Source organism: Columba livia, chromosome 18 (genome assembly GCF_036013475.1).
Source record: "Columba livia isolate bColLiv1 breed racing homer chromosome 18, bColLiv1.pat.W.v2, whole genome shotgun sequence".
In the NCBI taxonomy this organism is placed as follows: Eukaryota; Metazoa; Chordata; class Aves; order Columbiformes; family Columbidae; genus Columba; species Columba livia.
This window is the reverse complement of record NC_088619.1, coordinates 4,334,550-4,346,454: the sequence shown is the minus strand read 5'-3', so window position 1 is coordinate 4,346,454 and position 11,905 is coordinate 4,334,550. Positions and strand designations below refer to the sequence as shown.

The 11,905-nt window shown below is 61.2% G+C and overlaps 2 protein-coding genes and 1 long non-coding RNA gene across 4 annotated transcripts; all 3 read right to left on the bottom strand.

Moving 5' to 3' along the window:
• Positions 1-1,160: 1,160 nt before the first annotated feature.
• LOC135575756 (uncharacterized) lies at positions 1,161-1,838 on the bottom strand. The gene is made up of 2 exons (XR_010467003.1): positions 1,732-1,838; positions 1,161-1,394 (listed from the first exon to the last, which is right to left on the bottom strand). It is a non-coding gene; the product is annotated as an uncharacterized LOC135575756 (long non-coding RNA).
• Positions 1,839-4,314: 2,476 nt separating this feature from the next.
• Positions 4,315-7,000, bottom strand: LOC135575752 (uncharacterized). Its single transcript, XM_065034586.1, has 6 exons — positions 5,995-7,000; positions 5,720-5,841; positions 5,339-5,404; positions 5,089-5,227; positions 4,802-4,940; positions 4,315-4,517 (listed from the first exon to the last, which is right to left on the bottom strand). Exons 1-6 carry the CDS (start codon positions 6,067-6,069, stop codon positions 4,405-4,407), a joined length of 654 nt encoding a protein of 217 aa, XP_064890658.1. The 5' UTR covers positions 6,070-7,000; the 3' UTR covers positions 4,315-4,404.
• Positions 7,001-7,069: 69 nt separating this feature from the next.
• LOC135575747 (mucin-19-like) lies at positions 7,070-11,835 on the bottom strand. 2 transcript variants are annotated; one of them, XM_065034572.1, is made up of 5 exons: positions 9,448-11,835; positions 8,121-8,742; positions 7,907-8,001; positions 7,414-7,778; positions 7,070-7,250 (listed from the first exon to the last, which is right to left on the bottom strand). In XM_065034572.1, the coding sequence occupies exons 1-4, from the start codon at positions 9,808-9,810 to the stop codon at positions 7,683-7,685; spliced, it is 1,176 nt and encodes a 391-aa protein (XP_064890644.1). In that variant the 5' UTR covers positions 9,811-11,835; the 3' UTR covers positions 7,070-7,250; positions 7,414-7,682. The 2 variants fall into 2 exon arrangements, with proteins under 2 accessions (XP_064890644.1, XP_064890645.1); XM_065034573.1 differs by having other exon boundaries at positions 7,070-7,247.
• Between the last annotated feature and the right edge of the window lie 70 nt (positions 11,836-11,905).

Sequence of the window (11,905 nt, the reverse complement as noted above, 5' to 3'; positions counted from 1 at the left end):
ACAACCACCACGAACTCCAGGGTGCACTGAAAAAAGCCCCGAGACGGCCTCTGCGGAGCTGCCACGGTCTGGAGCTGCTGGTGCCCCCCAGCTGGGATGTTGCCTCTTCCCCGTGAGGGTGGACGGGAACTGCTCATCCTCCAGATGATCAGGAATTTCAGTCCGGTCATTGGACGTGGCGAATGCTTATCAAACACCAAAGAACTGGGTACGGCCCAAACCCCTCTCCAATCTCTGTTTTCCCACCAGACGCTGTGGGGTTTGCAAAGGGACCTGCCCAGTACCTGGCATCACAGCCCCGACACACTCCTGTCTGCCTGCTCCTGGCAACAAACCCTCCCCGGAGTGACCCCAACCTGGCCTGAGCCCGGGAAGCCTCATCCTGACACCGAATGTTGGGGATTTGTCCCATCCAGCCCCTGCAGAACCACACAGCCCCATGGACAACAGGACCAGGGCAGTGACTGACCCATGGACTGGGTACTGGGGAAGCCAAACCTCAAATACTTGGGGCAGTTTTGGGCCCCTCATGCCAAGAAATTCCTTGAGGTGCTGGAGCGAGTGGAGAGAAGAGAAAGGAGCTGGTGAGGGGCTGGAGCACAAGTGCGATGGAGCGGCTGAAGGACCTGGGGGTTCAGCTGGAGAACAGGAGCTGAGGGGAGACCTTCTGATCTCTGAACTGCCTGAAAGGAGCTTGGAGCCAGGGGGGGTCGGGCTCTGCTCCCCAGGAACAAGCGCCAGGAGCAGAGGAAACGGCCTCAAGTTGCACCAGAGGAGGTTGAGGTTGGATCTGGGGAACTGCTTAACAGCAAAGGTTGTCAGGCATTGGGACACCAACCCCTCTGGCTGCCATTTTCCCCAGCAGCTCCCTTGAGCCTTATTCTGGGGAACACAGCACAGAAACCCAGCAGTGTCAGCAGGAAAGGTTGCTGGGGTTAGGGATTTGGGGCGCTTGAGGAAAACTGGATTTTCCCCGTGGTTTTTGCTGCCAGGTTGTGCTGCAGTTTGGGTGCTTTCCTCCAAGACCCGGTTCCTGGAGGGCTGGGATGGCAAAGGAGTTGCTGCCTTTAACAGGAACAAATGCATGTCAGCTTCTAGCTCTGCAAAAACACATCCTGGGGCAGTATAGAAGGGAAAGGCTCAATGAAAGGAGCACTGAATACTTGATCTGGGTTCATTTAATGATTTTTCCAAGGAAGGATAAGCCCAGCCCTTCCAGCCAGCGCAGAGCTGAGCACCTCGAGGGGAGGCCCAGCCCTAGTAAATGCCGTAGGTGGGCTCCTTGCTGTCTCGGTACCTGTCCAGGTACCTCAGGGGCTGGTGGCGTGGGAACTTCACCTGGGGAGGATGGTAAACAGGCGGCCGCACAAATTCAAACACGGGCTCTCTCATATCTGTAAAGGGGTGACAGAGAGCGATAGTGAGACGGTGCAGATCCAAACCCCAGGGCCCCCCCACACCCACCAGGGCTGGTGGAGCACGCCGTGGTGAAGGGTCTCAGTGTTATTTGAAAATGCTCCTTCAAAATGGGCGTTTAAGAGGTTGTTTCCTCAGACTGCTGTTAGTTTGGGGCAGGACGGCTCCATAAGCGCCCAGGCTGTGCTGTAACAGCTCCCAGACCAGTGCGGGGACCAGCAGGAGCCCACGGGCACAGCTCGTTCACCGGCCCTGTGCCTCCCCCCAGGGCTGCGTCACGGCTCCCCCAGCCCCCCCGCACGGGCCATTTCTCACTGAGGAGCTGATGGAAGACCCAGGAAACGCAACTGTCCCACTGGCGCTGTTGAAACGCCAGCCCTGCCGGGGTCATGGCATCCTCGTGCTTTCTGTAGAAGTCAAACGAGCTCAAGGTTCGCAGCTTGAGCCTGTGGCTGGAAACAAGACGCAAGCAAAAGAGCTGAGGTGATTCTCTTTTCTTGCAGCACTTTAGCAGCAACAGCCCCATCGTTCCATGGCCTGTGCCCCCGGGAGCTTCAGCCCCTTCTGGGCCTCCTCGCCCCACAACCCCCAGCCCGCCTGGCTGCCCCCTCCTCACCCACCTGGGTTTCGATGTCCCCAGGAAATCCCAGTCCCAGTCGTCCTTGTCCTGGAAAGCAAGAGGATGAGGACGGGCACAGGGCGAGCGCTGCGGATGCCTCAGCACTGCTTCTCCCTTGGGAGGTTGGTGCTGGGGCCGCGGCTGCAGCGCACGGGGGCTGAGACTGGGGGGATTTTGGTACTTGAAACGCTCTGAGCCCTGAGTCCTGTGCCGAGATCCTGCTGCTGCCTCTGGGAGAAGCGTCAGGAACACCCATGGCCATTGCTTTGGCTGAGGGCTCTTCCTACGACGCTGGAGCCGAAGCGCACCCAGGAAGGCCGGGCTGCAGCAGCGGGTGCTGCCGAGCTCTGCTCCATCCTCGGTACCTGGAAGCCCGTCTCCCACCAGCCACCCACTCCCCTCTCCTGGCTTTTTGCCCTCTCCAAGCCCCCCAAAAACAAGGCTCCAGCTCAGCCTTAAACACACCCGGAATCACAGAACTATTCTGGTTGGAAAAGACCCTCGAGATCATTGAGTCCAACCATAAACCTCACACTACCAAGTCCACCACTACCCCGTGTCAAACCCCTCCAGGGATGGTGACTCCAGCACTGCCCTGGGCAGCCTGTTCCAATGCCCCACAGCCCTTTGGGGAAGAAATTGTTCCCCAGATCCAACCTCAGCCTCCCTTGGCGCAACTTGAGGCTGTTTCCTCTGGTCCTGGTGCTTGTTCCTGGGGAGCAGAGACCGACCCCCCCTGGCTCCAAGCTCCTTTCAGGCAGTTCAGAGATCAGAAGGTCTCCCCTCTGCTCCTGTTCTCCAGCTGAACCCCCCAGGTCCCTCAGCCGCTCCATCACACTTGTGCTCCAGCCCCTCACCAGCTCTCTTGCTCTTCTCTGCACACTCTCCAGTAGCTCAAGGCTTCAACCGAAGTCTCCAAATGCACAAATCGCTGAGATGAACAGCACCTCCCGCGATGCTGCAGGACGGAGCAGCCGCCGTGGCACCAACCACTGCTCCAGCTCATCCTTCTTCCCTTCCCTTCCCTTCCCTTCCCTTCCCTTCCCTTCCCTTCCCTTCCCTTCCCTTCCCTTCCCTTCCCTTCCCTTCCCTTCCCTTCCCTTCCCTTCCCTTCCCTTCCCTTCCCTTCCCTTCCCTTCCCTTCCCTTCCCTTCCCTTCCCTTCCCTTCCCTTCCCTTCCCTTCCCTTCCCTTCCCTTCCCTTCCCTTCCCTTCCCTTCCCTTCCCTTCTTCTCTCGCTGTTGCTGGGAAATGGAGTCCCTGGTGGGCCCGGGATCGGGCCGGACGCTCCAGCCCCGGCGGCTCCGCTGCCCCCGGTCCAACCCCTGCTCACGCAGGGTCACAGAGCAGATCACACAGGTGGGTCCCAGGGCTTTGAATGTCTCAGAGAAGGAGACTCCACACCCGCTCTGGGCAGCCTGGGCCAGGCTCTGGCACCTCCCAGCAAACAAGTTTCTGCTCCTGTTCACATGGAGCCTCCTGTGTCTCAGTCTGTGCCCGTTGCCCCTCACCCTGGCATTGGGCACCACTGAACAGAGAGAGTCTGGTCCATCCTCTGACACCCACCCTGAGATACTGATCCCTCTCAGCTTCTCTTCTCCAGCTCAACAGCCCCAGCTCTCTCAGCCTTTCCTCATCAGAAAGATGCTTCTTTCAGCATCCTTGTAGCCCACCGCTGGACTCTCCCCAGTAATTCCTTGTCCTTCTTAAAGTGGGGTGCCAGAACTGGACACACAACTCAGATGGAGCCTCACGAGTGCACAGCAGAAGGGGAGGATTCACCTCCCTCAACCTGCTGGCCACACTCCTCCTCATCCTCACGCACCCCAGGTACCATCGACCTTCTTGGCCACAGGAGACATTTCCGGCTCATGGTCAACCTGTTGTCATCCTGAGCTCCTGTGACAGCTCGGCCTTGCCCGGCCTTGCAGCTCGGCACCTGCTGCTGCTCCTCCGGTTACCAACAGGCAGCCCGGCTTCTTGCACAGCCCCCTGGTTGCCCCCTCACCCCGTCCCCCCAGTTAGTGCCAGGGGGTGCTTCTGAAGCCCATGGGCACCTCAGCCCCACCCGGGGTGCGGGATGGGCCTTTGCCGGCTCTGCCCTGGTGCCCACTGGTTTGCTACCCGTGATCCCTCTGGGGGGACCCTGGATACCACTGGATCCACCTCTGGGCACCCCCAAAGAGCCTTTTTAGCATTCAGTTTTGTCCTGAAAAAGCAAACACAGCGGGGCTTTCTGCCATCCTGCCCCAGGGACCCACACTCAGACCACACCGGCGCTTGGTTGCCCATCGCCATTTATTGCAGCTGCTGCCTGCTCAGCGCCCGGGGCGGTGGGACCGGGGCCGGGACCCCCGTCCTGCCCGGCTGTCAGGGCGCTGATTTAATGCGGTGTGGCAGCAGCTTCGGTGCCTGGGTGAGGCGTCCGGGAGATGAGGCTGGTTGGCACTTCAGCACGGCTAACAGCAGCGGGGAGGCGGTGCCTGGGGGCGAGGGGCAGGGTCAGCCACAGACACCCACCAACAGGGTCCTGCCCCCACCCTGAAGCACACAGGCTGTTGTCCCACACTGCCCAGCACCACCCCACATGTCGCCCCAGCTCCCTCCATCTCCATCATGAGGACTGGCTGCCCCAGCAGCCAGTGCTGCCCCCACAGCCCAGCCCAGACCCCAGACCCCCGTCCAACCCTGCCCAGCTGTGGGCACAGACCCGTCCCCCCAGACAGCGGGGTGTCCTCTGCCCCCCGGTGCCCTGACAGGGCCATACTTGGCTGGCTGCTCGAGGTTGTGGTGTCTGGCGTCCCCCTTTGCCTTGAGGGCAGCCCAGAGCTCTCCGTTACAGACGGCTGCTTGTTCGGTTGGTTCCCATCAGTGCCGTCCTGGCCCGACAGATGCATCGCGTCCTTCTGGGAAGGGGAGAGCGTGTGACCCAAACACGGGGCCCCATTCCACGTCCCCCAGCAACCCTCCCCCAGCCAGCTCACCCCGGGGAAACTGAGGCACAGATCACCCCCGCAGGCTCAGCATCCCCCTCCCCACCTCTGCCATCCCTACCTTGTTGGGGCGGCGGGCACTGGGTTGGGATGGCCGTGGGGTGCTGGGCGGTTGGGGCTGGAAGCGCGGGGGCCTGACAGTGTGTGGGCCCCCACAGCTCCGCGGAACAGTGGGGTATCTGCACTCGCCCGTCCGCTCCCTGTGGGACAGGACATGGGGGTGCTCGGTGCCCGGCAGGTGGCACCCCATGTGTCACTCGACGCCAGGGAGGGGTCGGGGGGTGCTCCCTGTTCAGGGGGCGGTTACTCACGGTCCAGGCGCCAGCATGTTGAGGGGCCGGTCACAGGACAGGCAATGGAAACCAGGCAGCAGCTGCCTGGAGGGGGGAGAAAAGGGCTGGGGAGCTCCTGGGGGGCACAGCCCCACCTGCACACCAGCCACAAAAAGCCTCTGCACCCACCCCCCAAGACTGGTTCAGGAGGGCTCCTCCCACACGTGCCCCCTCATTGTGCCGCCTCTATCGCTGCGAAGCTGCAGCTGGCAGGAGCACAAGGCACAGCCACTTGCTCAGCATCCCCAGGGGCGCTGCCCACATGGCGTCCACGCCAGGTACCACACCGGCACGAGCCGGGACAGCCAGCAGGAACAGGGCCAGCACTGCCAAAGCCACCACTGTCCCCATCGCACTCACTTCCTAATCCCAGCGGCATTGTCACGCTCTGGCTTCAGCGCCTTCTCCTGGAGCTGCCCGCTGAGGCTCTTCCACCGCTCCTCCTGCTGCTGCTGGAATGCCCCCAGCTCCCGGCGGTCCAGCTGTGGACGGGTGACACCCTCAGCCATCTACCCCAGGATGGGACATGGCGGTCCCCGGGGGCACAGCCGGGAGGGGGGACCCTCGCAAGGATCCTGCCTTAGGCTGCCAGGCCCCCAGGGTGCCAGTGCTGCGTGGAGGGGACGAGCCCTCACCTTGCAGTCCATCTGCCTCTGGAGCTCTTGCTGGAACCGGTGCAAGAACTTCTCCTGGACCGTCACCTCCTCCATCACCTTGTTCAGCTGCTCCACGCACGCCTCAAACTGGCTGTGACTGACTTTGTCTTTGTCTGCTTTCTAGCAATGGGGAAAGACAGGAGAGTGGTTGCAGACAGGATGGAGTGACAACAGGAGTGGGAGACTTGGCCCTGTTCACCCCATCACCCCTGTGGGGTTGGTCCCACCAGCCGAAGGGACTTGCAGTGACAGAGGGACCTGGCTTGGGACCTGCAGCCGGGCTGGAAATCCTCCCCCTACCTGGCTGGTTCTGCCAGCCAGCACCCAAGGGACAAGGGGTGTTTGTCACTCTGCCCAAAACACCCTTGGCCCAAAACACCAGGGCCCCTCGAGCCCGTACCTCATCGATTCCCAGCACCAGCAGCTCCTCCTTGTCTGCTTTCTGCTTCTTGATTCTCTCCAGGGCCTGGGACAGAGCCTTCCAAGGCAGACAGCAGCCCGTGAGCTGCCCCCCGGCCAGCCGAGCACCCCCTGCCTCCCCACCCCATCAGAAACCTCCAGGAAAGGCACTGGGAAGCTGTGCAGGGCTGCGAGCAGGGTGGCAGGGGGACAGACCCCTTGGGGTCCCAGCCTGGGCTCTGCTTGGGGCTTTCAGCCACCCACCTTGATGTCATTCTGCTCCTGCTGGCGATCATGATGGAGGTTTGCAAGGGCCGAGCTGAACTTCTCATAGTCCTTTTGGAGCTGCATGATGCTGGCCTGGAGGCACTTGATCTGCTCGTCCTGCTGCAGGGACTAAGAGGACAAGGCGGTGCTGAGCAAGGGGGTGGCTGCCCCGCGGGGACAGACCCAGGGTATTTTGGCTGGTGGCCATGGGCTCTCAGTGCAAGCAGGACATTTGCTCCAAGGCTTTAATTCCCTTCCGTTCTTCTGACTCCGACAAGCCAACTAGGGGGGCAGCGAGGGGTTCCCCTATGTTACAGCCAAGCAGAAATGCCTGGGGGGTCCTGGCAGCTCAAGCCCCCTACACCGCATCTCCTTACCTGTCTCCTCCACTTTGGATAATTGTCCACCTTGCCGCCCGCCTTCTGTGCCAGGGATTCCATATGCTCCTCGAGCTTCTTGCAGCGCTGGAGGAGCTTCCCCAGCAGCACCCTGGTGTCCGGGCTGCAGAAGTGGCACCCTGCGTGCTCGTGTCCCCCGCTCTGCACCGTCGCCCTCGGCTCGTCCGGCTGCTGGCAGGGGAGGAGGAATCAGCTCTGAGCCGGGCTGGATGCCGCCCACAAGCCCAGGTGCCGTGGAGGCTCCATGGCCCCATCCAGCCAGGGGACGTTGCCGGGACCCCGCCAGGACCCTCCCTAGCCAGCGGGGGCTGGGAGCGCTGCCCCCGGGCCTCACCTCTGCCTGCAGCTGCTGCGCTGTCTCCCTCACCAAGTTATTCACGTACTCAGCCGCAAACTGCTCCAGCTCGGCCTGGGTCGGCTCCTGCTGCTTCCCCAGCTCCTTGCGCTCTGCCTTGACCTTCTGTCCCTTGGGCCTGGCCAGCGAGACGGGGGCAGGGGCAGGCTTAGCCTTCGTGGGGGTGTCCCTCGGCCCCCAAACTGGGATGCTCCCAGACCCCAGGCTCCCTTGCAGCCCTGCGGGGTAGGAAACCCTCTCCCATCCTTTTACCGCGGCTGTCGGGTCATCTGGCCGCTGCCGTCTGCTTTTCTGCCGGCTCCAGCCCCCCTCGTCTTTCTGGGAGCATCCTCCACCTTGCTGATCTGGGAACGGCAGCGGGGGCAGTGAGGGCACAGCCCCCTGTGTCATTCCGGCACAGGGACCCTTCGGCTGCCCCCTCCCTGCCCAAACTGGCATCCCCGCAGCCCCTCGGGGACTGCTGCCGGCTCACCTTCTCCTCCTCCCCGTGGAGGGCCCTGGCCATGTCTTGTAGGAAGGACATCTGGCACTTGAGGTCAGACAGGATGCTGGTGATGCTCTGCCGACCTAGAGGGACATGGTGCAAGGGGATGTGATGTTGGTGAGGGGGTCTCTGAGCATGACGAGCCCCTGACCCAGGGTGTCCCCACACCAAAAAACCCCCGCCAGCACCCCCGTGCTCTCACCTCCCTTTGGGAAAAGCTGGCGCACGTTCTCAAGATCCGCACGTTCTGCTTTTGTAGATTTAAGCTGTTCCACCTCCTCCTTCAGACCAGCGTAGACGTTGCCGAGCTGCCCAACCTGGGAGAGAACCTCCCGCATCTCCGACTCGTAGCTGGAGGTGCTGGTGGAGCCCCAGGGCTTGGCCGGCTCTTGGGCGTCGCCTGGGATGGTGGCTTGGGATCTGGAGGACGCAGGCTGCACCCCAGGGGTGGTGGTGTGGGTCCCAGGGCATCCTGGCTGCATCCATGAGGTGCTGGCCTGGGTGTCAGGGGCCCCTGGCTGTGTCCCCAGGTGGGTGGTGGCCTGGGTGCCCCGTGATCCTGGCTGCATCCCCGGGGTGGTGGCGCCGGGACCAATAGACCTCGTGTGATCAGAGGGAGCACCTGACAACTTCACAGGGGTCGCTGGTTCCCCCTGTGTCCCTGCTTGCATCCCCAGGGAGCCAGACCCTGCAGTCCCCCTGCCGGTCTCCATCCCAGGCTGTGTTCCACGTCCCTTCGGCCCCAGTGCTGAGCTCTTCCTGGCCTGGCTGTCCATGGCCACCTGGGTGGGCTCGGAGGGGGCAGACTGGCCCCCACCGCCCTCCTGGGAAGAAGATGCAAAGGGCAGCAGGTTTACTGGCAGCTGGGCAGCTGTGAGGACAGACCCCAGAACCCCCCGCCATGTCCCCAGTCCCTGTCCCCAAATCATCATCTCACGGGACCAAACTCGTGTTGAACATGAGAGCCCAAATGCAAAGGGATCATGGAGTCAGCCCGGCCATGGAGCTGGGGGGATGGGACCCCCAGGGATGGGACCCCCAGCATCACTGCCCAGCACCCCACCCCACAGGCTGTGCCCCAAGGCAGGAGGGCTGGTGTCCCCGAGGGAGCGGGGGACGCAGCCGCCTCCTGTCCCTGCGCAGCCCGTCAGCGTCCTGGGGCTTCCCCTGGAGCTGGGTGAGGAGAGGGACACCCGTTCAGATGTGGGAGCGGGATTTAAAGAGTATCCCCAAATGAACTGGGGCAGGAGACAGAGGGACGCTGGGCAGGGCTGTGCCTGGGGGCCGCGGCTGAATTGCACGGGCAGAGCTTTATCTCCCCTCCTTCCCCTCCCATGGATCTGTTTTGAGGGCTCTCTAGTTCAAAAGTGCCTTAGCAACTCTTGGGACACCCTTCCCACTCTTCCCTCCTGCTGCCCTTCACGCTGGTGACACCGATGGCTGTGGGGCACGGGCACAGTGTGACAGGGCAGCAGGAGCGGGGAGGGACGAGGGCCCAGCTCCCTCCCGGGGCACCAGGCGATGCTCACCAGGCCAAGTGTCTCCTGGATCTCCTGGATGTCCTCGGCCAGGCCGGAATGCGCCTCCTGCAGGGCATGCATGTCCTCTGCCAGGCCGACATGCGCCTCCTTCATCTCCTGGATGTCCTGTGCCATTCCAGAATGCGCCTCCTGCATCGCCTCCTTCATCTCCCGCATGTCCTCTGCCATGCCAGAGTGCGCCTTCTGCATGGCCCGCATGTCCTCTGCCAGGCCGCACTGCACCTCCTGCTGACCCTGCTGCCCGATGATCATGGCTTTCAGCAGCTTGTGGAGCGCCACGAAATCCACAACCCCAACTTGGGGTGTCCCGATGGCAGCGTCCAGCATTTCCAACAGACTGCGTGTGGCCATCGCTGCTGTTCTGCGTGAAAACACTGAACCCGAAGTAGGGAGACAGGAGCTTTTCTGTCCGGAGGTGATCTTGGAGGGATGGACAGCCAGCAGCCTTTCTCCTGCTCCTTCTTGCCACAGAAAGCGATCAGTCACCAAAACAGATCCAAGTTCCAAAAGCAATCCGAGTGATGAAAGCGATCCAGTCACCAAAGCGATCCAAGTGCCGAAAGTGATCAAACCACGAAAAGCGGTTCAACCACCAAAAGTGATCCCAACACCAAAAGTGATGCAACCACCAAATGTGATCCCAACACCAAAAGTGATGCAACCACCAAATGTGATCCCACCACCAAAAGTGGTCCAACTGCCAAAATGAGTCCACCACCACAGTGATCCCACCACGGCAAGTGATCCCACCACGGCCAGTGACCAAATGGGCGAGGGGCACAGGTGACAGGGGACAATATAGTGTCTCTGTTGCCCGGCAACAGCCGCCCCAGGAGCCAGCGGGCGCCGCCCTGGTCCTTTGTGATGAAGTTATCCACGGGATGGGAGATGCTGAGGCTCCCTCCTGCCTTTCCCACTTTAACACCTACATTGTAGCTGGTGACACCTCGTATTTCGTTGCAGGTCACTGCAGCCCGTGCCCAGATTCAAAATACAACCAGCCAAGTCATGGGGAATGAAATCTCACTTTACTGAATTAAATACCCTCAGTTTTAATGGCAGAGAGAATGCCTTTATCCGTGTTGTGTACTAAATCAAACTCTTCTGATGTTTAACCCTTTCCTTTCCCCATGGCACAGTTGGCCTCGGAGGCGATTCCCCTTGGTGGCAGATGTGCAGTGACTGGCTCACGAGTGCACCAGCACTGGGAACCTGGGCTGAAAACAAGGTCAAGGTGCCTGGTTTAGGATGCCTTTCCCTGCGGTTCATCAAGCAGAAGGATGTCTTTTGAGAGCTACATTGTAGCTGGTGACACCTCATTTTTCGTCGCAGGTCACTGCAGGCCATGCCAAGATTCAAAATACAATCAGACAAGTCATGGGGTTGATTCACTGCAGGGGGCCTGGATGGGCAGCAGCAGCTTCGGTGCCAGGGTGAGGCGTCTGGGAGACTCCAGAGCTGCCCCCGGCCAGCCGAGCACCCCCTGCCTCCCCACCCCATCAGAAACATCCAGAAAGGCATTGGGAAGCTGTGCAGGGCTGTGAGCAGGGTGGAAGGTGGACATGGCCTGGTGGCCACGGCCACCGCGTCCTGGTCCTCGGGCTCACAGCAGCCCTTGCCCCACCCGCAGCAGCCCCACCCGACCTTTTCTTTCCCTTTCCCTTTCCCTTTCCCTTTCCCTTTCCCTTTCCCTTTCCCTTTCCCTTTCCCTTTTGTTTCCCAGCAGGGAAAAGCAGTGTCCTTTCCTTCTGGGTGTCTCCGTACCGCCTGTCAGGCACCTGGCAGGATGCAGAGCCACCTTCAAGATGCTGATTTAGGCAAGATGGCCCAGAACACCCAGCAGCAGCTCTTCCTTCAGTTTTCTCCTCGGTGCTTTTCTGCCATGCCCAGGAGGGGGTGCTCTCAGACAACTTAAAACGGGCTTTGGACACCCTAATAAAAACAACCACCACGAACTCCAGGGTGCACTGAAAAAAGCCCCGAGACGGCCTCTGCGGAGCTGCCACGGTCTGGAGCTGCTGGTGCCCCCCAGCTGGGATGTTGCCTCTTCCCCATGAGGGTGGACGGGAACTGCTCATCCTCCAGATGATCAGGAATTTCAGTCCGGTCATTGGACATGGCGAATGCTTATCAAACACCAAAGAACTGGGTATGGCCCAAACCCCTCTCCAATCTCTGTTTTCCCACCAGACGCTGTGGGGTTTGCAAAGGGACCTGCCCAGTACCTGGCATCACAGCCCCGACACACTCCTGTCTGCCTGCTGCTGGCAACAAACCCTCCCCGGAGTGACCCCAACCTGGCCTGAGCCCGGGAAGCCTCATCCTGACACCGAATGTTGGGGATTTGTCCCATCCAGACCCTGCAGAACCACACAGCCCCATGGACAACAGGACCAGGGCAGTGACCGACCCATGGACTGGGTACTGGGGAAGCCAAACCTCAAAT